The 26,791-nt window shown below is 36.8% G+C and overlaps 1 protein-coding gene across 3 annotated transcripts in view; it reads right to left on the bottom strand.

Moving 5' to 3' along the window:
- The window catches only part of TBC1D4 (TBC1 domain family member 4), a 73,774-nt gene that overhangs the window by 22,112 nt on the left and 24,871 nt on the right, over window positions 1-26,791 (bottom strand). For 2 of the 3 annotated variants that reach the window (XM_058682825.1, XM_058682815.1), the window contains exons 8-14: window positions 24,692-24,811; window positions 18,299-18,373; window positions 16,750-16,976; window positions 15,061-15,225; window positions 10,578-10,601; window positions 4,172-4,329; window positions 1,975-2,187 (exon numbers count right to left, since the gene is read on the bottom strand). In XM_058682825.1, coding sequence (XP_058538808.1) covers window positions 1,975-2,187; window positions 4,172-4,329; window positions 10,578-10,601; window positions 15,061-15,225; window positions 16,750-16,976; window positions 18,299-18,373; window positions 24,692-24,811 — 982 coding nt within the window. The remainder of the gene's footprint in view (window positions 1-1,974; window positions 2,188-4,171; window positions 4,330-10,577; window positions 10,602-15,060; window positions 15,226-16,749; window positions 16,977-18,298; window positions 18,374-24,691; window positions 24,812-26,791) is intronic. The other variant, XM_058682832.1, reaches the window with a different exon arrangement.

Genomic DNA, 26,791 nt, shown 5'->3' with positions numbered 1-26,791 from the left:
TTTTCTTTCATTAGGATCACATTGAACAGGAGTCTCACAGATTAACGTGTATTCATTCAAGCTCACAGTGCTCAACCCCTTACCTTCTGCAACACAAATCTTTGTCATGCATCCAAAGTCCTCGACAGCACAAAAACAACAGCAGAATGAGTATTACCCTTTACTTAGTGTGTTTGAAACCATTCCAAAGAATTTAAATATCTTATAATATGGTTATTCAAATAAAGAGTAAAAGTTTCTACTGAAAGTCCAGATATAACCAAACTTTCACTATGAAAATACTCCTGGATACCACTAGATGGCCTACCTCTTGGATACCACTAAACTCACAGAGAGGAGCTTTGCTTCTCAATACTTGCTTTATATTTCTCTATGGTAATCAAATTTTTTTGAAGAAGTGGGTTCATTAAAGCTAATAATTAATATAACCCTATATGTTACTTTACTAATTATTTTTTTATAATGAACAAAAGCATATTTCCTTTTTTCCCCCCTGCAACGTTCTCTAGATCTTTATTCATTTAAGAGAATAATCAAGAGCTATGTGCCAGCTTCAGGCCCTGAGGATAAAATGCTGATTAAGAACAGTCAACATCTGCCCTCACCTGGTTAACTAGGCAAAAAATAAAGAACCATCAATAAATAATTATCCATTGACTAGAATTTTAATAAGCTCAACTATTTTTTATCTCTGTTATTTAAATACAGAAAAAAAAGAACTCATAAAGGTTTCTGACCATATCTGCTAAATGTCACCTCCTCTCTTATCCTAAATATGAATTGAATTTCCCTCAAAATCTATAAAATCCCGGGTGGGCATACCATTTATCACATCAAACTTTTAAAAACTGTACCAATAACAATCAATTGGGTTTTTAATTTTAAAGAAAAAAAAAAAGATTTACTTCCTAGGATATTTAAAACTTTGCGTACTTCCAGTCTGCCAAGAAAACAGCAATGAAGAAAATTACTCCCTTGCAAACTAAATATTGTTCAATTTAAAAACAGAATTGAGTATTAGGTGTAGTAAGAGGAATCTTAAGATAGGTGATGAGCATAGAAATGTGAATACCTGTTCTTAAAAAAGCATTGTGGAAGACAACACAATAAAAGCAAGCCAGAGAAAAACCTAAATTGTACATTTTCCTATAATCTTGTAAATCAAAGGACCCACTTAAGCTAAATCATTCATTTTGCACATGTGAAAAACAAGGCCCTTTTAGGTTAAGTGAACTGCCAAACATAGTAACATTAGTACATTTTTTGGGTTTTGGTCCCGTCTGCACATCTCCTTATGTGTGGCTCATAAGGAGGTAAATAACATCATTCTTTCGAAGTCTGGAAAACACATTCTAAAACACTTGTTCATAAAGTAAGCAATAAAGCACCAGTAATACCACAGAAGCTATTGTAAATTATCCAATTATAAATTTAATGATTTGAATATGATTTTTTAAGTAGAAAGTATATAAAGCAATAACAAAAATTAGGAACTTTGACTTGATAACAGGTAATTAGATAGTTGAACTGGGTACAATACAAATAGAATTTATTTGAAATAGGCACATTTCCCTTATTATAAATGCAATTAGCCTAAAAGGTGAAAATCAATTTCAAAAAGAATTTTTGAAGTACTTTTCATGTTTAAGGGTTTTTTTTTAAGTAATGCACAATAATATTAGACTTTCAGTCACATCAAATACATGGATGCCACATTATGTACATTTTCTGTTACCCAAAAACACTCTAAAGGTGTCTGATGTTTTAGCTATTAAACAAAAATGCAAATATTTTAAGCTGCATATTCCCATGTCATTGCAACCTCACAAAATAAAATGAAACAATTATAATCAGTAAAATCCTAGTCAAAGTGCATTTATACCCCTTGACTGAGTGTGGGGAAGACGGGGGTGGTTTTAACCTAAAGCTTTCAATTATAGTATCATATCATTTAGCCCTGATTGAATGGCTAACCTTCAAGTTTCTGGTTTTCTTTCTCCATTCGAAGCAACAAGATTTGTTGATGTATTGCTTTTCTCCACAAACTCCTCAGTTCTTCTGACTTCTTTCTTTCTTCAGCCTTCTCTGGATCATCATCTTCACCAGACATGAATATAACCAGTGGTTCCTCCTCCATGGTTGGAGCAAGAGGGGACAGTGGCAGCAGCTCGTTCCTGTCCAGTCCATCTGCAGAGAAGAAAACAGTGAGAGGCATTCCTAAGCAGTAACCCAGACTACACGGAAGCTTTCTCTAGAATTGATGTTCTCTCATCCTATCTTCCACCTTTAAAGCTTTTCACAAGGCCACTTTCCCAGTAACTGCATTTCTGGAACTAACAGCTTAAGTAAATTCACTAAACTAAATTCCCCTGACAGATTTCCCTCTCGAGTTGAAACGAAAGCACATGTAATTTCTGTACTTCTTCTTTCTGCACACAATGACCTATAAGATAGGTGCTCTAAGATGAACTGGCAATCCCCAGAGCCCAACACTTCTGCAATTTATCTTTGTACATTCTCTGATTGTGCAAAACAAAAAGGTTACGTGAGTAGGTAATAGTGATCTCCTAAGGTCTCCATCTACCATCAGACACAGTCAAGAGAAGAAGAGCAGCTGAACAACGTGGGGCCTGTCTTGGCTCAGCACCTCTGCTCACTCCTGCAACATTCTCTTACCCAATTCCTGGAGCTCGCTCTCTCCCTCTGTTTCAGGCCATTCTTTGCACCTTTGCCAATTAGTTTCCTATTAACAAACATGACTATGTCTCTTAAAATATTTCAACGGTTGCTTATGCCCCAAAGCACAAAGTCCAAACTACTGCAAACAGCATATGGACAGCTTCAGACTCCTGCCTCGCGTAAACTTCCCAACCTGTGTTTCCATCTCCCATCCTCTGCTCCCGTCATGCTGAATTTCTCACGATTCCCTAACCTGCAAAGTTCTCTCTGATGATGTCAGAGTTTTGCTAGTTTCACTTCCTGAAACATGCTTCTCCCAGCAATGAGTTTAAATGTAAATATCCAGCATTCCTGTGAAGCTTTCTCTGGCCACCCTAGGCAGAGTTAATTTTTTCTCTAGTAATGTCAGTTTCTTGTTTCTTTTTCTTTACTAACTGACCTCTGCCCTTACCCTTATTATTTATTTCCTTAATAAATAATTTTTAAAAATTTTACTCAAGAGCTCCTTTTCTAACTTCTTGAATTAAATACTTAGGTACATTTGAGTTTTGTCTTTCCTGATTTTAAAAATGCCCTTTAAATACAACTCAATGTTGATGTGCAGGGCTCTGAACATATTTTCTTCCTTCTAGTTTCTAGTAGTTTTCAGTTTCCAAACACATGAAACATTTTAGTTGTCTTCTAATTCTTGATTCCTTTTTTTTTTTTTTGCACTGTAATCAGAGATTATGTGATTGTTTCATTAAAATAATGCCTTTGTGGCCAAGTACACAATTTTTTGGAATGTTCCATGTGCACTAAAAATGAATGAACTCTGCCTATGGGGGAGCAAGGTTCTGTATAAATATTAGATCAAGCTTGTTAAATTATATTTCTCAAATATTAACTATATATACCCTCCTTGTATTTAATTTTTAGAGAAAAATATGTCAAAATCTCCCATGAGAGCTACTGATGTATTTCTTCCCAACATTCTGTGAACTTCTATTTTCTAACTTTCAAGGCTATGTAATTATGCATGTTGGCATAATTGATCATCATTTTTGTATCTCTGTTTATTGTTATAATTTACTTTGCCCCTTTGGATGTCTTTGCTTTAATTTCTAACAGGTCTCATATCTTTTGGTTGATATTTGTCTACTGTCTCTGTATCCATTTCTTAATCATTCAACATTTTGATGTCACTTTGTTTTATGAGTGACCCTTGTAAAGGAGTAGGTTACTTTTCTAATAATAAAAAAAAAAATCTATGCTTTTCTAGCAGTATCTTAGTGCCCAGTTTGGGGAGTTCACTCATTCACTCATAAAGCATTTACTGAATGTCTACTACGTTCTAACGATAGCTGAGAAGTTCACCACCATGTCATATATGGAAACAGAAGTTATTTCTCCACTGAAATCACTCAAATCTCTTTGTACCCAAAGCGCTGCATTCCATTCCCTAGTTTATGATACCGGTGAGGAGTAATTCTTTAGTGTGTACCACACAGACCCTGCTGCATTGCTGAGGGAGATTTGTTCATGGGAGAAGCAACCCTGAGGAAAATGCGCTGCCTCCAGGAGATTCGACGAGGGGTGACGGGAGTGCCTCCAGCGTTTAGGGATTCATTGCTGCAAGTAGACGAGGTCCTTTTTCTCCCCTCTCCATCACTGTGGAAAGCAAATAAATATGTAACTTGTAAGGAGAAATACACAGCACGGTTCTTCACAACCACACGGTAGCACAAGCCATTCACAAGTCCTGCCATGGGCAAGCACAAGCCTCAGGCAACAAAGAGCGATGCATCACTAGGCACACTGGTCATCCAGGCCACAGCAGCCTGGGGAAAATGCAATCCAAGCCACAGCCCAGGCATGAGGAGCTCACCTGTTTCTACTCATTCCATAGTAGCCAACCATTTCAAGTCCTAACCCGAGGAAAAGATGAACGTATACAGAGGCACAGAGGCTGCTTAAGTAATGAACTCATGCTTTACTAAAAAATTAAAAAGTGCATTCTAAACAATGTAAATGTCCTATAAGAGGCTCAAAAAGAGCTTTTCTTACACTCTTACAGAATAGACTGATAAAGATAGCTTCTTATTGCCTGTGACTGTTGAGATCTGTCTACAAGTTGCTAGCCACCAATATATGGATCATGGCAGAAAGTAACCCGAATAAAGGAGGAATGCTTAACCTTGGGATTATTATTAGGTAATATATTAAGAAAAGAACTGTGATCAATAAGACTGGCTAGGTTAAGATAAAAAATATTCAACATCTCTCTATAGGAGGATTTCACAGAGACTGTAATATACTGGTATGCACTATGACTTTCCGAAGACTGAAGTAATGTATAGATATGCCCTAATCTATTTCAATCATTTGACCCCATAATCACCTTCCCCAATTTTGGAGGCAGGGAGGGGGCTTTGAGCATGTGACAGCTTTATACATTAGTGCTTTGTGAAACAAACATGTGGAAATGTGGGTCTGCTCTAAAACTTTCATTTCCTAGGAAAGAACATTCTAAGTCATGCTAGGCCTATCTGCAATAAAAGGTCATCCTGACTCAAACTCACTTCTGAGACAAATCACTTTAGCAGCTGGAATGCCATGCAATAATTGCTACTGTTAGTGGTGGTAACAGTACATTTCAAAGTCTCTGGGCTTTCCAGAAAAAATGATGAAGGTAACAGTATTTATGGCTAGTGATACCAACAAGTGAAGATCCAGGACTTTTAATGGAGTCCAAAAGAGTCAATGCTTAAGTCAGAAAGGAAATGTAGCTAGAAATTCCACCACCTGCCTCAGTGGTACTGAGGCCACCAAGAAGAGAGCAATTCAGCACCTGCTTATCATATTTTTATTTATGTACCCATGGTCATCAGGTAATTCCATTATCTCTAATCTTGACCTATCTTTCTGGAATGATTACTTCTAGATTAGCTAAACTAAGGTTAAGAAAAAGACATGCCTTCAGCTGTTGCACAGTTGGCAGTTTGATAAATTAGGATACTTCAGAAAGCAACAACACATATATCTCAATACAGTCAAACCCCCTTCGTTAGATAAAATTACAACCCTAATATGTGTCCATGGTGTCCATGGTTCAAAGCTCCCTGTAAAACTGAATAAATATGTCCACCTTTACTTCCGCTTTGGAAAGTATTAACTCAAGTATTTCCCTTTTAGAAACTATGATTCAAATGTTCTGCAAATAATAGTTATATCCTGATAGACACTCTTGAAGTACTCTGTATCTTCACTTTGGTAACACTATCTCACGAGCAGTTATTTGCTAAATGCCCAGTTAATGGACGTATTTCTAGCTTCTGGTATAATAACTGGCAAATAATAGCAAACATTAACTCAGAAGGTTAAATGAAATGGACAAAAAAATCATATGGGCTAGGCTAACATGTCAGGAATAACTAAAAGAACACCCTTTTAAAACCTATGTTGGTAGCATGACTTTTACATCCTTTTTGGCAAAAAGCTCTAACAGCTCTGTTTCCTGAAAGTACAGACCGAGCTGTTGATGGCACTGGTAGGTACTAACAACAGCAGCAGTGTTAGTAAACAGCGTAAGGCATTGTTTTTCCGAGTAAGTGCTGTTCTTGTCCTGCATAAAGGCGTCAAAATTTATAATTTAAGCCTAGAAAACTAAGTGAAAGACTTCCGTAAATTATCTATTTCAATGCCTCATGGGGTAAGTGTTCAATAATTCCTCTTGACTATTTAGCAGCTCTGACAAACAAAACTACAATAAACTAACCCGAAGGATTCTGAAACTTTTATATTTTGATGGTGGAATTAAACTATCTTTTAAAAATCAGACTTGGGGCACACAGGTGGCTCAGTCAGTTAGGCATCCAACTTTAACTCAGGTCATGAACTCACAGTCCGTGGGTTCAAGCCCTGCGGTGGGCTGACAGTACAGTTCAAGGCCTGCTTCGGATTCTGTGTCTCACTCTCTCTCTGCCCCTCCCCTGCTCATGCTCTGTCTCTGTCCCTCTCTCTCAAAAATAAATAAACATTAAAAAAATTTTTTTAAATCAAGTTCCAATTCGCCGTCAATGACATGTTGAATGTCTAGATAGTACTAAAAATAAAACTTAAAGTACTCCTAACAATTTCATTATTGTCTCTAAAATATGTGCTTTTGGGGGATTAGATTATAAAACAGGTCCATAAAGTACCCTCACATTAGCCTGCTACATATTTGAAAGTTTCATAACATCTAAAATTTTATATCCTATAATCTAAATAAATTGCCAAGTGACACATTTTCTTCCTATGTCTGGAATTGAATGGTCAGAATTGATAAGCCAAAAATTAGCAGTCAGAATATAAGATAATAATATACTGAAAAGCACTTACATAACAGACCACTGACCCCTTTATCTTGGTACTAAAAAAGGACATCCTAAAAAAGCTGGTTGGTGGCTGAGATAAGGAAAAGGCTGCCCTGCTTCATTTCATTCCAGAAGCCATGTACCCAGAAGTCTGAGTCCAGATAAGGGCTCCAGCAGTCAGTGCATATATGCAACTTCCCACAGCTTGCCCTTTGATTTACCTACCATTGGTCAGCAATCTGACATTCCTACGGTGGTAACTGCATTGTCCTAATATTTAGCATTTTACAAGTAGGAACTCATTTTATCCTCACAGCAACCTTATGGGGTAGGTGTTATTTCTATTTCCACTTTTAGTGAGAAAACTTTCTCTGGGTTGAAAAAGTCTAAGCAACTTGCCCACAGTTCCACAGATAATAAATGGAGAAGCCAGAATTCAAATCCAGGTGGTTCAGGATCCCAACAAAGGCACTACACTTCATCATGCCAATGTAAATCCTCTCCTCCTTAGTTCAGACAAAGCACTACTGGACCATAAAACTAAACCTGTCAGTATCCCCAGTGCCATGTGTATTTCTGGTGGAAAAAAAAAAAAATCAGTCTCTAACTGGCTTTAAGTCTTATGGTCAGTATTCCTCTTTCCATTTTTTAATGGCACAAAGTCATTTATTTCAGCAGAGAAATATCTTCAAAGTACTAAGTGTTCACTTATGTACATGTCTCACTTCTTCTTTGCTTTTGAAAGAACTCCATTCCAAAATGCAACTATTTCTTTAAATGGAAGGATCAAAAACAAAACACATTAATATGGTGGACTATACATATATTGTATTATCTTTACATTTTTTTTAATGATAAAACAAATCACAACCATTTCCTTATTTTTCCATGGTCTTTTCCCTCCTTCTTTTGCATTTTGGAATGTCAACATGTATATTATAAAATTGCTTCCAAAGTGACATATTCAGGAAAAGTAGTTTGTGCCAGAATTACCTCTATTGAAAATTTATGAAATTAAAAAACGAATAACTAGGAAGGAAATACAATGTGGTGAATTCCCAATTATTTTTATATTGGTGTATTCTATATATATTTCCTATTACCAGTCACCAGTTAATTAAGAACCACAATCCAAAAGGCACAAATGAGAGCTTTATAAGAAGAGAAAATATTCTATCATATTCTGTAGGCTGGGAGGCACTTCCAAGTCCTTCTGGACACAGCATCAAATCCAAAGCTATGGATATGATATGAATGCTCCCACAAAGCTCCAAGATAACTTTTTAATACATCTTTGGCCAAGCAGTTAGAACCTTTACCACCCTGACTTTTTAAATTAACATTATACTTCTTGTGTTAACACAGAATTTTTAATGGATACTTGTCTGCTTTAGTAACAATTAATTTGCTGGATATTGTAAAAAATGGAGGTGTTTTAGTGATCACTCATAGGGACTCAATGTTAAGGTTGCAGTCATGTTTTATTCCACCTCCCCCCACCCCCACCACCAGGCAGCATAGATACATTGTTCACAAAGCTAATATGTGGAATTTAAGAAACAACAAAAGTGAATACAGGGTAAGGGGCAGGGCGGGGTGGGGGGGGGCGGAGAGGAGAGGGGGAAACAAACCACAGGAGACTCTTCGCTATAGAGAACAAATTGAGGGGTTGATGGAGGGAGGTAGTTGGGTGATGAGTATTAAGGAGGGCACTTGTGATGAGCACTGGGTGTTGTATATAAATGCTGAATCACTGAATTATACTCCTGAAACCAATATTGCGGTGTATGTTAACAAAATAAAACTAAAAAACAAAAACAAAAAAATCCCCAAAAGGTGTTTTTCTGCTTAGCAGCAAACTGCCCCTCATCCTCCAGCCCCTGGGCACCCATCTAAAACGAGTAGCATCATAAAGGCCAAATAAATGACTAATACTGATTAAAGCTATATCTAAATCACAATGTTTTACAATTCAAGATAGAAACAAGACTTGATTAATGTGATATAGCACCTATTTCACAGAAATCTGAAAAAGTGTTCTCTTTGTAAATGCCTCAGGAAAGACTTGTGGAACAACATAGTGATGAAACTTGAGCTTTTCCCACAGGATCCAAAGTATAATTTACACATAACTGTATCAGGTACACTAATAGTTTATGTAAGTCCTGACTTTCAACTAGGTACAATCCTATCATTCTTTGGAAAATCTTTACTAATTAAATAAAACTGATATTGAACTATTCTAGTGGAAAGCAATATATAGCATGTGAGCTATGAGTCAGAGATAGATTAATCAGTGGAACAATGTGTAAAACAAAAAGAAAGAATGAGAAAAACAAGGAGTTTTATTTCCTAAGCTCTACTTTGAATATACACTTTTAAAAGATTAAGTTCTTTACACCGGAATTTAAAGTATCTCTGGGTGGCTAGCTCATTTGCTTACTCACATCCCTAAAACCTAAGATTAAGGAAATAATACTAAACAAGATATAAAACATCCCTAGGGCTCAATCTAACCATATGTAAAAAAAGGAAAGTCCAGGCCAAATGATCTCTAAGGTAATAAACAGACCTGTTTTTATGACTGTAGAGCCTAGAAGGACACACAGTAAAACTAACACTTCCATTAGGGTTTTAAAAGTAGGTAAGAGTCTTACACCCAACCATTAAAAAGTGTCAATCAATTACAAGTCTCAAACAAAAAGTCATTTTTTATCTTATCAATGTGTCCAAAATGATTTCCTTTTTTCTCCTTTCTTTTCTCCTTTTTTTTCATTCTAGTCCAATCTTTAACACTGTGTCTTCACTGTAGCTAGAAAGAAATCCAAATGTTAGTGGCTCCAAACAGATAGATGGGCATGTCTGTTTTTCACGGGATTCCTGATACAAACTAAGTATAGAACCTAAAACAAAGCCAAGAATAATTATTTCCAGTTAAGTTGTACAGCAATAATTTTGGATGTTTACCACAAAAAGCATGCGAGTTGAGAGGAAAAGATATCACTACAGATGTGGTCAGACTTCCATAATAAGGAAGTAGGTGTTTTCCTGTGTCCAGACCAGTGGGAGGTTTGACAGGCCTCAGCAGTGTCTCAAAGTAACCAATTTATCAAGAATTAAGGTGAATAGGAATAGATTAACAATCCTCTTTGGGTGAAAACTAGATTAAATTTTATGACCTTGTTTCTTTTAGGATGCTCATTTCTGCATCTTCTTGAAATAAACTCCTTATATGTACATACATACCTCCAAATGAGCAAATTCATGTCTATTAATTCAAAATTAAAATCAGGCTTTGCTTGAAGGCCACGGCACAGTACTAAGGAATTGTCAGCACAGAATAGAGTAGAAACAGGATTTCTGTTTGCAATCAACATTTTATATGATTATTTGTGATCTTTGATTACACCAGGCATCACATTTTCCCTACAACAGAACCCCATAGCACCAGAATGTTGGCATGCATTCAGGAGACAGCCAAAACTGTTTTTTAACTGACAGTGATATTCAGGTGGAAGAATTTATGAATTTTTATAAGAACATATTTAGACCTCTAATCACCTTGATTCTGAAGCAGTGTCCTGTCTAGTCCAACAGGAAAAGAAGGAATGACATTAGCATACAGAGAGAGATATATGACCAAAATCAGGATTTTAGAATAAAAAGGCATTTCCATTAGTCATCAATAAAGCATACAGTTATTTCAATAATGAATTGTGAATTTTTATCAGTGAACACAAGAGAACTATGTGGAACCAAAATTGTACTACAAAGTACTTCAGCAAAAATCTTATTTTCTCACTGAAAAGTCTTATAAGTGAATCGAAGTAATGACTATCATTTTACTTTTGACCAATTAACTTCAATATAAATGTTTTCTTGGTTAAAGGCTTAAATGCTGAGAAAAAATTATAAGGAGTGACAAAGATGCCTATTGATAGAAAGGATGTATCATATTTGATAAATATTATATAAATGTACTATATCATCACAGTTATGGTTCAGCTACTAAACAATGAAATGACATTAAATTTTTAAAAATTAATTCAAGGCAAAACAAAACATATGCTTATTCCCTTTCCTTTATCATTTCAAGGCTGTGCAGATAAACCTACTAATCAATAAACCATATTAAAAATATCTTGATTCCTTTTTCTCAGCCTACTTAAAAACAGTCATCTGACATGTTTTTAATGATTCAGAATAGAGGTCCTAGAGAAGGATGCCTAATCTGAGTTTCAAATTTTCAATTTAATAGGCTTTTTAAGAAGTAGTATATATTAGCCTATATGCTAACATACTCTGTACCTTATTTGACTGTGCATAGTTAGAGATTCACTCTATACAACTAATAAGATGCGAGGTACTCAAGTGAAAAGAAAATTGTAATTCATAGTATTCTGAACCTCATTCCTCTCAATATTCTGAATAGTTCCAGATATTACAGTAATTGTGTGTGCTTCATGTTCTCTCTGAAAGGCGTGATGAGAAATGTAGATTCAGAAATCACTGAATTAAAACCATGCTCTTGAGTATCCTCATTCTTAGGAAATACATATTAAAGTATGCAGAGTATTAATGTATGAATGGAAGTAACCTATTTACAAATGACTTAGAATAAAGAAATATATACTCATATATGCACGTGTGTGTGTACACATATACATATAATATGTGAATAAACAGAAGGAATGATAAAGAAAATGTGGAAATTTTAAAAAATTGATGAATCTGGATAAAAGGTTTTCAGGAGTTCTCCATATTATTTTTCCAAATTTTCTTTAACTCTGAAATTATTTCAAAATACAAATTGAAAAAAAACCCTGTCCCAGATTGTAACTAATAATTTATGTCTAAGTGACTTACTAGTTGAAATAAACCTATTAATAGTGAATTTTGTCCAACAATTTTACTACTGTGTACATAGTCCTCAATAATGGACAGATATGCTAATATCCAGGACAACTAATAATATCCAGGATAGCACTCTTTTAATGACCCAAAACTAGAAACAACCCACATATTAAGTGGAATACTATACAGCAATAAAAAATAAATGAACTGAACTACACATAAAATGGGGATGAATCTCATAAAGTAATGTGCAATGAAAGAAGCCAGAGTAAAAGAACGTATGCTGTGCCATTCCATTTATATAGAGTTCAAAACCAGGCAAATATGAACAATGGTATGAGTGATCAGGGGGAAGGGAAGTGATTGGGTGGGAAGAGGAGAAGAACCGTGAGAGTACTGACAGCATTCCATTTATTGAGAGGTGGTGACATGGGAGCATTCACTCCGTGACAATCCACTGAGCTGTATGCTCAGGGCTGGGGTACTTGCCTTTTTTTTTTTTTTTTAAAGTTTATTTATTTTGAGAGAGCGAAAGAGAAAGAGAGAGAAAAAGAGAGTGCACACACGAGTCGTGGAGGGGCGGAGAGAGAGAATGCCAAGCAGGCTCTGAGCTGACACAGAACAAAGCCTGACTCAGGGCTCAAACTCACTAATTGTGAGATCATGACCTGAGCTGAAATCAGGAGTCAGACACTTAACTCACTGGGCCACCCAGGCAGCCCTGATTGTCATACTTTTCTATAAAAATAAAAATTTTAAGTCTCTTTTTGGCCTGCTGGGTCTATGCTGGTCAAATTACCAAAAAAAAAAAAAAAAAAAAAAACTGTACAGAAAGTACAGAAAAATGTATAAGAAAGTGCTCTCTGATTTTTCGCTATTCTTAGAGCCAAGAAAATATTACAAAGTACAGAAAACGGGATTATTTTTAATGATCCTACAAATTTAAAAGTTCTCCTTATGTTTAAATATATCACTTCAAGTAAGATAGCTACAAAAAGTGAAAATTTTCAATGCAAAACTAAATACACTTACCCTCTGACTTTAATATCCTTCTTTAGAATGAGATACAGAGGACTAGGAAGCTTTGAGCAAGAATAATGCACACACTTAAGCAAAACTACTGAAGACAGATATGTAACACACTACAATATAAATAATCTAAAAAAAAAAAAAAAGCCACTGTTTTGGCGTTCTGCATTCTGTTCACAGCTAACCTTTGACCTTCTCAATGATTTTACCTAATTGTCACTTTTGGGCAGGGTTCTGTTTCCAGAAGAAAACTAGGATTGCCCAGATGCTCACTTTAACTAACATAACAATAAGAAACTGCCAGTATGTTTCATTCAAAGTGCTGTACTCTTATTAATAGGCAGTACTATAGACATAAGGCAAACTGATATTTTTATATGTGTACGTTCTTGGTTCTCTCAATTCATGGCATATTCCATATATACTACACTGTTTTTTGTAGCTAATTTCTTTTCAATCTTCTCCCATAAGGTTGTCCCTGAAAAATCCCTTATTTACTTTTTTATATTTATTTTTTAAGCAATCTCTACCCCCAAAGTGGGACTCAAACTCCCAACCCCAAGATTTAAGAGTTGAATGCTCTACCAAGTAAGTCGGCCAAGTGCCCCCTTGAAAAGCCCTTTAAAATCAGTTCTTCAGGGGCGCCTGGGTGGCGCAGTCGGTTAAGCGTCCGACTTCAGCCAGGTCACGATCTCGCGGTCCGTGAGTTCGAGCCCCGCGTCAGGCTCTGGGCCGATGGCTCGGAGCCTGGAGCCTGTTTCCGATTCTGTGTCTCCCTCTCTCTCTGCCCCTCCCCCGTTCATGCTCTGTCTCTCTCTGTCCCAAAAATAAATTAAAAAAAAAACGTTGAAAAAAGATGTAAAAAAAAAAAAAAAAAAAAAAATCAGTTCTTCATTCATTTTCTTCACTAGAAACTCAATGTATGAACATGACTTTGTACTAATTCAGAGGAAGTTCAGATTCAAAATTTTTTAAATCCAGTATTAATTATCTTTCTTAGAGTGAAGATAATTGGCACACATAGACAAAAGATACTCAGAGATCATTCAAAAATTAGTCTAATTTAACCAGTTGCTGAAGGTTACCTAGTTAAATGCTAACTTTTGGGATTTCCTAAGTCTAAAAGAAATGGGGCCAAAAAGAAAATCTTAGTGACACACAGGCTGGTTACAACAGGTATTCCTCTCCTTGACTGCAAGAATTGTCAAATATCAAATGACTAGGAACAACCCAAGTCTATCAGCAAGACAGTGGATAAACTGTAGTGTATTAAATGGAATACTATACAGCAAAAAAAAAAAAAAAGAATGAGTCAAGCAAGCTACATCGAAGACTGGAATGAATATCACAAACTTCTAAGCCAGCAACAATCCCTTTAGAAGAATTCCCAAGCTAACTCAACACTTTTCGAAGGCTATCGATATCCCACTAATAATTTGAATAATCAGTAAGATGTTATAATTTTAAATTTTTTAAAAAGGCAATTCTCCAAAAATCACTACATCTAATTTTGTGTACTTAAAAGCACAAAGATTTTAAAAGCTATACATTTTCAATACTGAGAACAAAACAAAATCAGATAACTACAAGACTCAAGAAATCCTTCATGCTATCTGAAAGAGTTGACATCAACATGATCCTGTACCCATTATGTATTTTACACTGAGTTTTAGAGAAGTAAATCTATGTCACAGAAAAATCAAAGAAATGCCTAGGAAATATTCTATATACTTAAAAACTAAAGATATATTTATCTATCACGTTAGTACAGTTGGCTTATGGATTCCGTATCATATGTCCAAAGAGGCTAAGAAGAAAAAGCACAATTGGAGGAGACTTGCTTAGTATGTATTAGCACCAGGTCTTGTTGCAAACAGTACAAAGCTTAGACTCTGGAGCATACAGCAAAGAAATACACAGTACAAAGATATAATTCAAAAAGTTAGATGATCGTGTTATTAAAGGCTTTGAAACACTGGTTTTAAAAGTTTTCTTGATAAAATTCATTGGAATTGAAGCCACTATATTAGAAATGGATTAGAACAAGCACAACATATGGATGCGTAAATGTCACTCCAAAATTAATGAGCCACTTTTTAGTAACATATCAGCATATCACTGCAGAAAATTTTGCTTTGCAAACAGAGGACACTGATCTCACCTGATTTCATTTTCATACTGTGGGGACAGTCTACCTGAATTCTGGTAAAAGCTTTTCAGGAAAGAGGGGGCAGTGAAGGAAGGGGCAGAGAAGGAAGTGTGAAGACTTGGAAGACTGGAGGAAGAATTACTCTCCTTGGGCATGCGCCGAACTGATGGAAGAATGCTGAGTACAGAAAACACAGCAAATTTGTCTTAATTTATATTTCGGCAAAATCTTCATTCACTATGAAAAAGCATATAAACAGGTTCTTGCTATTAATTCAATCTTGCCTTTCAAAGCTCAGGGCTGGATCTTCTATGGAAAAAAGGAAACATGCAGTTGTCTGTTGAAATGACCATGACCTTGCTCACTCCTCACAAACTGAATTCCTCACCTGTGCAGCATGTCCGACCATACGTGTTTGTCTCTAAAACATTCTTAACAGTTTTAGGACAAACAGAGTTTATTTTTATGTGCAAAAGATACTTCAAGGGAAAAAAAAGTAGGAAAGCAGAAATAATTACAGGAAACAAGTTCCTGTAAATGATTATCAGTAGTTCAAAGACTTAACTATTTTAAGTCTAAAATAATCTTTTAAATTCTTAATAATTTTTCCCGGACAAAAGAGACTTCGTGCCTTGTGTAAATATAAATGAAGCAGTCATTTTTTTAAAAAATCTTGATATACACATGAATTGTAAATCTTTTTTAGAAAAGAAAATCTGAGAAAAATTAACTCTATTACTCTACTTTATTTTCATATATCCTAAGTATCTACCTTATTTTTAAGTATCAAATCAGTCAAAAAACAACACTGAAGATAAAACAGTATCCTTAAACTTAATGTTGATAACTCTGATAACAACTAATATAAAAATTCCTTTTACTTAGAGTTCTGGGTTGTTGTTTTGTTTTTCCCCAACCAGGATCACTATCAGACTCTGTTTCCCATATCAGACTCACAGGCAAACTAGAGAAACAAAATTAATTCTAGGATTTAAATTCTGACATGTGCTACACAGGAAGATGTGAAAGCACTCTACAATTCTGAGTTTACCTCCTTTATTATATATTACCAAATGCCAAACAATTTTGTTGAATTATTTTTTAAATACCATATAAAATCATTTCTAATGGACACTCCTATCAATTATTATATATGTATTCTTCTTTGCAGATATCACTTTATTCTAGATAAAATTTTTAATAACTTTCATTTTTGGCTTTAATTTATTATAAAGTGTAGCCAAATTTTATGTCATGTAGGAAGATAGCTTAGGTGGTTTTTTTAACCCTTGTATTTTATCATAGGCTAACAGGAAGTTCTACTTCTATGTACATTATTTTCAAATTTGCTGATTATGTTTCAGTAGAGTGGTCCTCAAGAAAACACTGAGTAAAATGTGTTGTCACCAAGTTTTTCAGACAAAATAAGTGTGTAATATCTTGTATTTTCCAATTTTCTGAGGAAAAAAAAAAAACAACTGTTTCTGTCCAAAATGCTTTAACTCTTCTCTTGGAGTGTACCTTAAATCCTGCCTTGTTTCTTTTAGTAACTGAAGTTTTTTACAATTCAATTTATTTTTCTGGTCTTTCTAAAAGCGAACTGTTGGCAGCATGAAGTCACAACAAATCTTAACTGCACAGTGACTGTAACAGGTGACAGGAGAATTTCATTTCACTTTCCAGAAAGAGTGTTGGACTCACCTGCACTGTTCGCTGGAGCTCTGCCTCAGAAGAGGGGAGCGAACACCGTGAGCTCTCCCATCCTGTAAATTCAGCTTTCTCTTTGTGCTTGAAGGTGGGTGGCTGAACGTGTGTGCCCGTCTTCGAAACTGTGGGGAGTCAGAATCCTCTTCAGGGAATGTCTGCCAAGCTGAGGACAGTGGGGAGGATGGTGGTGTCCCTGGTGGAGAGTCTCCCGGTGAATAGTCCTGCAAAGCAAGCAGAAGTGAGGTCTTTCTTTCCTACATGGGTCATGGCAGACCTGCTTCAACACACAGCTCAAAAGTGACAGGGAGCCTCTTCTTCCTCCTGAGTCATGACAAAACTTTTTTTTTTTTTTTCACTCAATCCATGCTGAAGGCTAATCAGTATCACCACAACCCACTTCTTCAGATAAGCAGCTGTAACACAGCATCCGTCAAGATAGGCAGAAAGAGAAAGGAATGATAAGAAAAAGTATTCTTTCTCCTAACACTTTGTGGTAAAATGCTATAGCTGCTGTACTTTTCTCATTGTTGCCAGAAAGATGAAAAGGGATCATGACCAAAAAAGGGTGGAGTCTGGATTTACATATCTACTGATTTCCGTGACATATCGCCTGCATGCTTCCTGTACTGTCAAAACAATATCATGATGCCTGAGTATCCAAGTTTCATAGCAAAGCCTTCAGGAAAATAAAACAAAGCCTGCTGAGTATCTTCATTCACTGTGGATATTTCTATCCAATGACAAGTTCCCTGAGGTAAATTTTTTTTAAAAAACATGAAAAACAGGAAATGAATGAAAAGTGAGCTATGCCGGAATGCCTCTCCTATTGCATGGGTGGACATCATAAATCTTTCAATTTAGACAGGTATGCTGTTTATACTTTCCAAAACAGGCACCACTGTAGAAATGTTTAGCTTGATAAACATGGGTGAGGGTTAAGACGCTCATAGTGAAACCAAATCCCAACTTCTATCAACACAAAGTTCAGTAAAAATATTTTAATATTTTCCATTTAAAATAGGTTGCATATACCTCAGGTGACATATTGCCTGATACCTACTGAGAACTATCTAGGAGATAACAAGGAACCTAATGTTACAGTTAAAAAAAAAAAATGGGGGGAGCAGTAACATGACAGAACAAAAGATAAAAAGATCACCATACAAGTGCAATAATTAGATGACTTATTTTTCTGTGGCTTTGGATCAAAAGTTGCTCAAATACTGTGTTCCCAAGCATACCATCTCCAAAACAGCAAAGAGCCTGACAGAGCACCATTAGCCTGGAATAGGTGTTCTGTGCTAACATGAGAAAGCTGCAGTGGAAGAGAGCAACGTAATAATATCCATAACCTTCTTACTTTAAATAACAGTATTTTTCATTTATTTCAACATTAATCTAATATTTTAACTTTAATTGTAACAATAACATTTGTTAAAGTCACAAACGACTCATCACAAAACAACTAAGTGATACTGCCATATCAGCGCTGGTTTTTGCCAAGTTGCAATCAGCAGTAAAAACAGGAGCTCAGACAAGATACCTTCTCTGAAGCAAGACTGTTGGACCGTTCAAAGCTATCCATACTTCCAAGCCGGCCTCTCATTCTGTTAGCTCCCTGAGTGAAGAGAATATAATTCAGTTGTTCATGCAGTTTGAATTTTTACTTTAAAAACCATAAAAGGCAGTTGCCTCTTTATACTAGCATTAAACTGATCCTTTTGTGTTTCGCTCAGATTCATTGGCAGTATTAACAGCCTTGCCTGCACAGTAAACAGAACTTATACACAACCTATTTGCACTGCTTCTAAATCAGTCATTGGATAACTAGATACTCTGATCAAGGTTTTTAAAGTTACTCTGGTTACAAGGTTAAACATTCTTCATCCATAAGATCAGGAAAACCCCATAAGATCAGAGACAGCCCCATTCACTTTATGTCTCATACAGATAAACATAACCGTGGAAGGCAGAACACAACAAACCACAACAGTTATAAAGAAAAAGGTAAAAAAAAAAAAAAAAAGGGGGGGGGTGGTGTTGCGCCTAGGTGGCTCAATCGGTTAAACATCTGACTTCTACTCAGGTCATGATCCCATGGTTTGTGAGTTCAAGCCCCACATCAGGCTCTCTGCTGTCAGCATGGAACCTGCTTCACATCCTCTGTCTCCCTCTCTTTCTGCCCCTCCCCCCTCCCTAGCTCTCTCTTTCAAAAATAAACATTAAAAAAAAAATTTCAAAACATCCAACCTCCACAACACCTAGATTAAAAACAACATAGTTCACATTATAGGATTATAATAAACAAGTTTTTAAAAACTCCATTGGAGGGCTGCTTGGTGGCTCAGTTGGCTAACTGTCCAACTCTTGATTTCAGCTCGGGTCATGATCTCACGGTTCATGGGTTCAAACCCCGCATCGGACTCTGCACTAACTGTGTGGGGCCTGCTTGGGATTCTCTCTCCCTCTTTCTCTTAAAAAAATGAGCTAAGGAATGCAAATTACAAACAACTGCATCGTAAAATGTATAGATTCAGCTTCATTCATTCTTCCATATGAAAACTACGTCAATAAAACATTTCTCTCTAGAAATGCTAGACTACCCGTCAGTCTGCTTCAAGACAGGTGAACTGGTTTTTGTGGGGTTTCTTTGTTTTTTGTTTTTGTTTTGTTTTTTTGTAGTTGTTTGGTATGGATTTCATAGATGATCTAAGAAAGAGGAACTGAAGAGATCATCTCATCTATTACATATTCTACTGTGATTACAACTACTATCTTGTACAATCTGTTTTTCATGTAGTCAACAAGTGCTTCAGCAGTTACTAGTTTATTATAAAAGTCAACAACAGAACTCAGTATGGCCAAACATCACATAATCCATCAACTGCCATTTTTTTTTCTTTCTCTTTGAGCTACCCATTATAGAAACCTCTGCCTTTTTACCTTACTCTGGACAGGTTGCAATTTAGACTTGCCAGTATTTTCCTTTACTATCAACCTAGACATTTCTTTTAATACTACCCTATGTTGAAATGTGTCTGTGATCTTAAGTCTTCCTCTTTTTTACTTCCTCATTTTGGTGGAGTGCATACTCCAGGTGCCTTCTGAGAAAGGGAGACTGGGGTATTTTCTCGTTCTGTAACTCCTACCACTCGGCGTTTGGATCTTCAGACTGATCCTTTTTTCACCTTGTCCTCCTATTCTCCATTTCCAAGAAACAGAGTTTCTTGGAAAAGTTTTCCAACTCTAGCTTCCCAGACTTCTGTTGAATTTTTCTTTGGATGCCTTCTACCAAAAAGTTTTAACAGTTCTTTCTTGTTCCCCCAACTGGCTGCTGATTCAATTGTTCACTCAGGTGACTCTTGTTCTCTCTCAACTGACTCGTTTATATGTATGGTATCCTACACCTGGTTTCATAGAAGCAATACTTATTCTTATCTACATATATCAATTATAGTTTTCTATTTCTGTTGGCACCTAAATAACAATCATATCAACAGCAAAATTGATGGCCACATAAAATATCAATGAGTACCTATCACCTTCTATATACTATGTTGAGCATTTTATAGCGCATTATCTCATTTAATCCTCACAGAGTCTCCAAGGTGGATATAGTTACTTAGCTCAACTTTACAGTTAAGGAGACTGAAGTTCTGATTACGTTGCCAAAGTTTACACTGCTAGTTCAAGGACTGGGCAGCAATTTGAACCCAAGAATTTCAACTTAGCAGTGGAACTCTTGAGCTCATATTCACTGTTATCTCCTGTAAACAGAACTTGGTGAAAAGTGGAATTGCTAATAAAACTAAGCAGCCTACACTGGTAATTTTTCAAATGTCCTGCAAAGAACCTGATCAAGGTTCTTTCAGTTCTTCAGTTCTATGCCTAACAACAGACACTTCCAGTAATAAACTATATTTGTGGCAGATCAATGGTTTGGTTCATGTGCGTGGCCAAAAGGAAACTATTGTGAGGACCAGGTTGTTTTTCCCATTATTTTTTAGCTGCTACTTCCAGGCCAACCTCCCTGCTTATCTTAAACAGGTTATTTGGTCACAATAAGGGGACTGGTCAGACAGGTATCAAGTCATTTCCATTATTAGAAAAGCACTTAAATCACACATTTTAGTCATAGCAGTGTTTTATCCATGTGTTTTGTGTGTGTGTGTGTGGACACAAAGAAATACAAATTTACTTTAAAATTATGCTCTAGGGGCACGTGGGTGGCTCCGCTGGTTAAGTATCAAGCTCGTGATTTCAGCTCAGGTCATGATCTCACGGTTCATGAGTTTGAGCCCTGTGTCAGGCTCTGTGCTGACAGTGCAGATCTTACCTGGGATTCTCTCTCTCTCTCTCTCTCTCCCCCTCTCTGCCCCTCCTCTGTTTGTACGCACACACTTGCCCCCATCGCTCTCTTTCTATCTCAAAAATAAATAATTTTAAAATAAATAAATAAATAAATAAATAAATAAATAAATAAAATTATGCTCTATCGTGGTCATTAATTCACACATTTCAACAAGGAAGGACAATGGATAGTACTCTGAGGGAAGCATAAAATGAGAACTGTTTTCCAATGATGCATACTTTATATTAATAAATGTTCCTCTTTTGGAAATATTCATCTATACATAAACACATTAGTGAATATTTCCCTTCTATAAAACTTCAACTAATGAAAAAGCAACAAATACCCAGAACACAGGACTCTGTCTTTTCACCTCTGAGCAGACAGCTTTTCCAGTTTAACTGTCTGATGATTTGGTAATACATGTGGCACGCCTCTTCCCCTGGACCCACTTTTTAATTGTTAATGAGCTGAGCTTCTGAGCATTTTAAAAACATATCCTATTTCATAAACAGCTATAGTTAGTTAAATCAACTGTCTTCACATTTAAAAATGGCAGCAATTATGAGCCAAAATCTGTGGCTGGAGTGCCAATCTTCTACCATATAACTCAGAATGAAAATGATACACTGATCAGTTTTAGAGGTACACAAAACCCCTCTTCTGAGTAACCTTTAACACACCATGGATAGCTGCCAACCTTCCCCTTAAGTCCATTCTGCTGCACATGGTGCAAGCAAGATCTTGTTGGGTCACATAATTTATGGCACTTGGCAGCACTGTGGGGCACAAAAGCGACACCATCCGCCTCGACCAAAATAGATGGGCTGTGTGTGCCCTTGCCGACAGAGTTGTTGCAGCCACTCAAGGCTATGTATGTGGCACTTCAAAGTCAGCCGTGCAAGTGCTGTGCAGAACGCCAAAGTACTAAATGGGGATGAGGAGAGTAATATTCTAAGCACCCTCGGGTCATTCCGAAAATGACAAGGGTTTCAGAGCTTCCCACCGTCTGGACCATCTCCTATCTACACTGCGATACTTTCCTAACATAGTGACATTTCATCCTCGTACTGATGTGAGATAGGCACAGTATCAGGATGCCCATTTCACAAATGGGGAAACTAGCTTAGAAGAAAATAATTTGTCCGGGATCATACATATAAAACCTACTAGGGCCGGGTCTTGAATTCAGGTCCCCAGACCACCTACTTAAATGGCCTTTCTACTAAAATTCTCACTAAATACAATGGGAGATAGGAGAAGGAGGGCGGGGAAGAGGAGAGGAGGGCAGGAGGGAGTGAGAAAAGGAAGGAGAGAGAAAGAAGGAACACAAGTAACTTATAAATACTGGGGAAGAAAAAGATAGGACAATTTTATGAAATGGTGCCTTAACACACTTCTGATTAATCTTGTAGAATACTCTCTTCCTACATTGTGTCTTCTGCTGATAATAGGGTTGGTAGCTGATCACTTTAATTAAGAGAAATATCTATAAAGTATTTTGAGTTCAGGCAAAGAAGAAAGAACAAGAACACCCTATATCAGAAGGTACTATGTCCTAATGCTCCCCTGCACTTCACTTTCCTGACCCTAATACTTGTGACGACAACAGGCTAGTGATTTTGTAGACCGTCCCTCAATTTGGGTTTGTTGATTCTACCTCATGATTAGATTCAGATTCCTTTGGCAGGAATACCACAGAACTTCTGTACTCTCTGTATCAAGTCGCGCAAGATTTCAATTTGTCTCATTGCTGATGACGTTCCCTTCGGTCAGTTGACTGAGGTGGTGTCTGCCAGTCTTCTCCACTGTGAAGTTACTACTTTCCTCTTTGTTATTAAAAAGTATTAATTAAATCCAGTAAATATCCTGATCATGATCAACTTCCAAGGTATTCATTTATGTTTCCTATCAGAGTGGGCTCGTCGTTTCCTACTTCATGCAACAGGTTACAATCCTTTGCTATCATTTATTTTGACGTTTATATTGCCTCAGATGTCAAGTGTGGGAGCCCTTCAAGGCCTTTTTAAAACTTTTTTAAAAATGTGTTTATTTATTTTTGAGAGAGAGCTAACAGGGGAGGGGCAGAGAAGGGGAGAGAGAGAATCCCAAGCAAGATCCACACTGTCGGCGCAGAGCATGATGTGGGGCTCAAACCCACGTACCATGAGATCATAAACTGAGCTGAAATCAGGTCGGACACTTAACCGACTGAGCCATTCAGATGCCCCTCAAGGTTTTTATGACATACCACCATCTTTCTTTGAGCATTCCCTTATTATCTAAAATACCAACATGCTCTGTTTATCGTCTACTTCCTTTTGAAGTCCTGGAATCAGCCATTTCTCCCAGGATCCCAGTTCCCTCTTGTAGCATGATATGCAGAAACCAAACCTTGGGTGCTTGGTGTCACCCAAGCAGGCTTAATTTATTCACTGTTATTTGCAGAAAAGCTGTTCCCAGCTCCTATCAGTGGACAGAGCCAGGGACCACATACAGATTTACACACACACACACACACACGCACACACACACACACGTGTTAATACATATACACACATTACATATTATACATAAAACTCTATTATTCAAAAATATATAGATAGATAACCAGGATTCCATACTGTTACCGCTGAGTCGAATCCAACAACATGGGATTTATTCTAATTTCTTCCTTTTTCATATTTGTAATTTCCTTTTACTAAATCCTTAATACGTTTACATATTTGACCAGTCCCCTGTGTGTTAAAATCTCCACAACTGACACCTCACAGACACTCTCCTCATCCTACTCAGGTTCCAACACCCTATATCAGGGCTGCCACGCCCACCCACAGAGGCCATCCCCACCCTGCTCAGACTCTAACTCCTCATAGCAGCACCTTGAATGCCTTCTCCCCTCCACTCACTCTCACTCTGACATCCTGCACTGGGCCATCCCTATGCAGGACTGGTCTCCTCATCGGCTAAGGCTCAGACTTCCTGAACCAGGTTACCCTCTTAAGTTGACACACTCCTCACCACACTCTGGTTTTCACAGGTTGCATTGGGCCACCCCACACACAGCACCCCACAGGCTCTATCTCTCTGCTCTGAGCCACTGTAACTCTCCCACCCTCCAGCCCTAACACCTCTACCTTGCCTGATCTCATCTGACAGTTTGGACTGAACCATTCAGGAAGAGAATAATGGAAGGGAAGAGAAATCACTTTGATTTTAAAATAAAATATACAAATTTATTAAATGGAATATGTAGATGTCTATTAATTTACACTGTTTTCAGCATTTCCTGTCAGCTCCTAATAATAGCAAAATGAAGTATTTTGAGTTCCTATATATATATATATATATATATATATATATATATATATATATATTTCTACTACTAGATCTCTTGCTCAAACTTAGATATTAGAAGCACCAGAATAAATCATGAGATTACTTTAAAAAATTTAACTATATTAAAGCTATCTTTGTGGTTTATTTTTTTGAAAGGAAATATTCTGTGAGACAGTTGAGAATGAAGTAAAGCAGTTAGTAAACACAGACATCAATATCTAATTAAGAGTCTCTGTTTAATCTTACCCTTGAGAAGATATTTTCCAGGGAGCTAGTTAAAGATCTCTTAGCTTTATTTTTCAGAATGTCAAGTTTGAACCTTCCACTGCTTGTTGCATTTTCCGGGATGGTACTATTTGAAATTGTCTATAGAAAGAAAAACAGATAAATTTTAGTTTGGAAACATTCAGGGTTAAATGAGCCTTTAAATACAGGCTTGACTAAGCCATTAAAAACCATAAGAATTCTTCTGTAGTTCTATGAAGGAGTAATAATTTAGGTCCCACACTGTGAGCATACAGATTATAAGGACAGGGGATTACTTTTTAATATTGCAAGTAATAAAAAAACACAGAAGATCTCTCCTTTATGCCTTTCCTTTCTGCTAATATATTCCTGCTGCATTTAACAAAAATTTAAACTTGACACGTCAATTTTTACTGCCATTTTGACTAACAACTATAACCATCCCTCTTCAAGCCACATATTTTATACCCAAATTATGAAGGAAAACATAGAAAAAAAGTTTCAAAGAACAAAGCATCTAGTGAAACTGAATTCTGCTGATGACTCTGTTAAAATCCCATTTTCATCTGTGAGTGGATCATTTCTTTCAGATCAACAAATACTCATAGACACTACAAACTGTATGAGAATCTACAATATGTCCACTATATTAGATTCTCTATTTTATCCTAGTACACTAAAAAGCTACTATGGTTCCTAGTGGTAGAAAATTTCCAAGAAAGAAATTTTATTATTTGTTTGAGAAAGAAATATATTCACATTAAACAGCAACACAAAACAACATGTATCAAATCGGGAAGAGTGAAGACTGGTTGTGGGTCTCAGGAATCAAGAGATTGGTTGTGGGTCTCAGTGGTCAGGAATAAAAAGATAGGCAAGATTCAGACAGGCAGAAAAAAAGGGGATGAAGATGGTCCTGGCACTGGGGATGACAGCAAAATCCTAAAGACCACTGCCCATGGGGCAGTGAGACAGTGCAGGTGTTTGGTTAAAACAAAAGAAAGCAGTAGAGGGTTAACTTGGAAAAGTGAGGCTGGATATGAAACCTTGAATGGGAGGAATCACGGATCAGATTTTATAAGCAGAGGGGCATCACAAAGTAACGTATGGGGGAAAGATTTATTGGAAAGGAATATTCAAAAATCATGGGAAGGACAGGGAGATCAGAGAATGAAAGACCAGACAGGAAAATTCAGCACAGTCATTAGAATTGGCTCCATGGGGTTAAGAAGTTACTGATTAAAAAATATATATATATGATCCCCCTCAAGAAAGGAAGGAAAGCCATGGATATGGATGTGAGCTGGACTGGGCTGGGGTGTATATAAAGGATTAGGAGGGCATTCTTGTCAGGCTTTCAGGCAAAGAACATGACTAAAATAGAGAAATTGTAATGGTGCTTAGCACGATGCTTGACACTGTAGATGCTCAGTAAATACCAGGTAAATAAATGGAAAGAAGAAAGGAAGGGTGGGGGGGAAGAGAGAAAGTGAGGGAGAACTTACTAAAATCCCAAGACTTTATGTTTCTTGACCTTCCTATATCACTGGGCATGGCTGATCTTCTAACTTGAACTTTTCTCCTACCTTGGTCACCTACCATGGCAAATTTCATTCATTCTCTTTCTGTCTTTTTCACTGGCACCATTTTAATTCCCTCATTGCCTGACATGCAGGTGTCCCTCAGTACCTCCCCCTTCGATTTCAAGTCTATGCCAGAACCCAATGTCTTCCATATTTACACCATGAACTCAAATTCCTCTGTGGGCACCAAATTCATTTTTCTAATTAAATCTCAAACACATTTCTAAAATTGAACTCTTATTTCTTATTTCCATCCCTTTCCCCACTCTTGTTTTCTTTCTACATGTCCTAGACTAGTTTCATACAGTCCCCCAAAATCTGCAACTGTGTGGCCTCTACTAGCAATCCCCTTTCCCTTCCTTGACACATGTTCCCAATCACCAAGTCCTAATGATCACGCCTCCTAAATGGTTCTTGCCTCATTCCCTTTCCCATATCTCCAGTAGTGCTCTAGCTCAGCTTCTCTCCAAGACAAAATAAATTCTTTTTTTTTAAGTTCACTTATTTATTTTGAGAA

This window comes from Neofelis nebulosa, chromosome 1 (genome assembly GCF_028018385.1).
Source record: "Neofelis nebulosa isolate mNeoNeb1 chromosome 1, mNeoNeb1.pri, whole genome shotgun sequence".
In the NCBI taxonomy this organism is placed as follows: Eukaryota; Metazoa; Chordata; class Mammalia; order Carnivora; family Felidae; genus Neofelis; species Neofelis nebulosa.
This window is presented reverse-complemented; position numbering and strand designations above follow the sequence as displayed.